The sequence below is a fragment of the Alligator sinensis genome, unplaced genomic scaffold (genome assembly GCF_000455745.1).
Source record: "Alligator sinensis unplaced genomic scaffold, ASM45574v1 scaffold1329_1, whole genome shotgun sequence".
In the NCBI taxonomy this organism is placed as follows: domain Eukaryota; kingdom Metazoa; phylum Chordata; order Crocodylia; family Alligatoridae; genus Alligator; species Alligator sinensis.
Window position 1 is genome coordinate 150444 of NW_005842460.1, and position 359 is coordinate 150802.

General features: G+C 74.9%; 1 protein-coding gene across 1 annotated transcript in view; it reads right to left on the reverse strand.

The window, feature by feature from the left end:
* LOC102368219 (EGF-containing fibulin-like extracellular matrix protein 2) overlaps positions 1-359 on the reverse strand; it is a 6815-nt gene that overhangs the window by 3699 nt on the left and 2757 nt on the right. The window contains 1 exon segment of the mRNA XM_025212396.1: positions 168-326. Within this exon segment, the coding sequence (XP_025068181.1) occupies positions 168-326 (159 nt within the window).

Sequence of the window (359 nt, forward strand, 5' to 3'; positions counted from 1 at the left end):
GGGCGCCCGGCGCCCCCATCCCGCACTCGTCCACGTCTGCAACAGAGCCGCGGTCAGGCGCAGGCCCCAGGCGCCCGGGCTCTGAGCCCTCCCCCGGGTAACGCAGGCGGCTCCCACAGCCCCGTGTCTTCTCTCCCAGCGCCACAGGGCCGGCGCGCGGCGCTCACCGACGCAGGAGCGGTTGTTGGAGGCCAGCTGGAAGCCGGGCTCGCACTGGCAGGGGAAGGAGCCCGGCGAGTTGACGCAGCGGTGCTGGCAGTAGCGGAAACGGCACTCGTCGATGTCTGTGGACAGGCGGGGGGTGCCCCGGGCGGCCCCGCCCCTCCCTTAAGGCCCGCCCCTGACCCAGACGCCGCCCC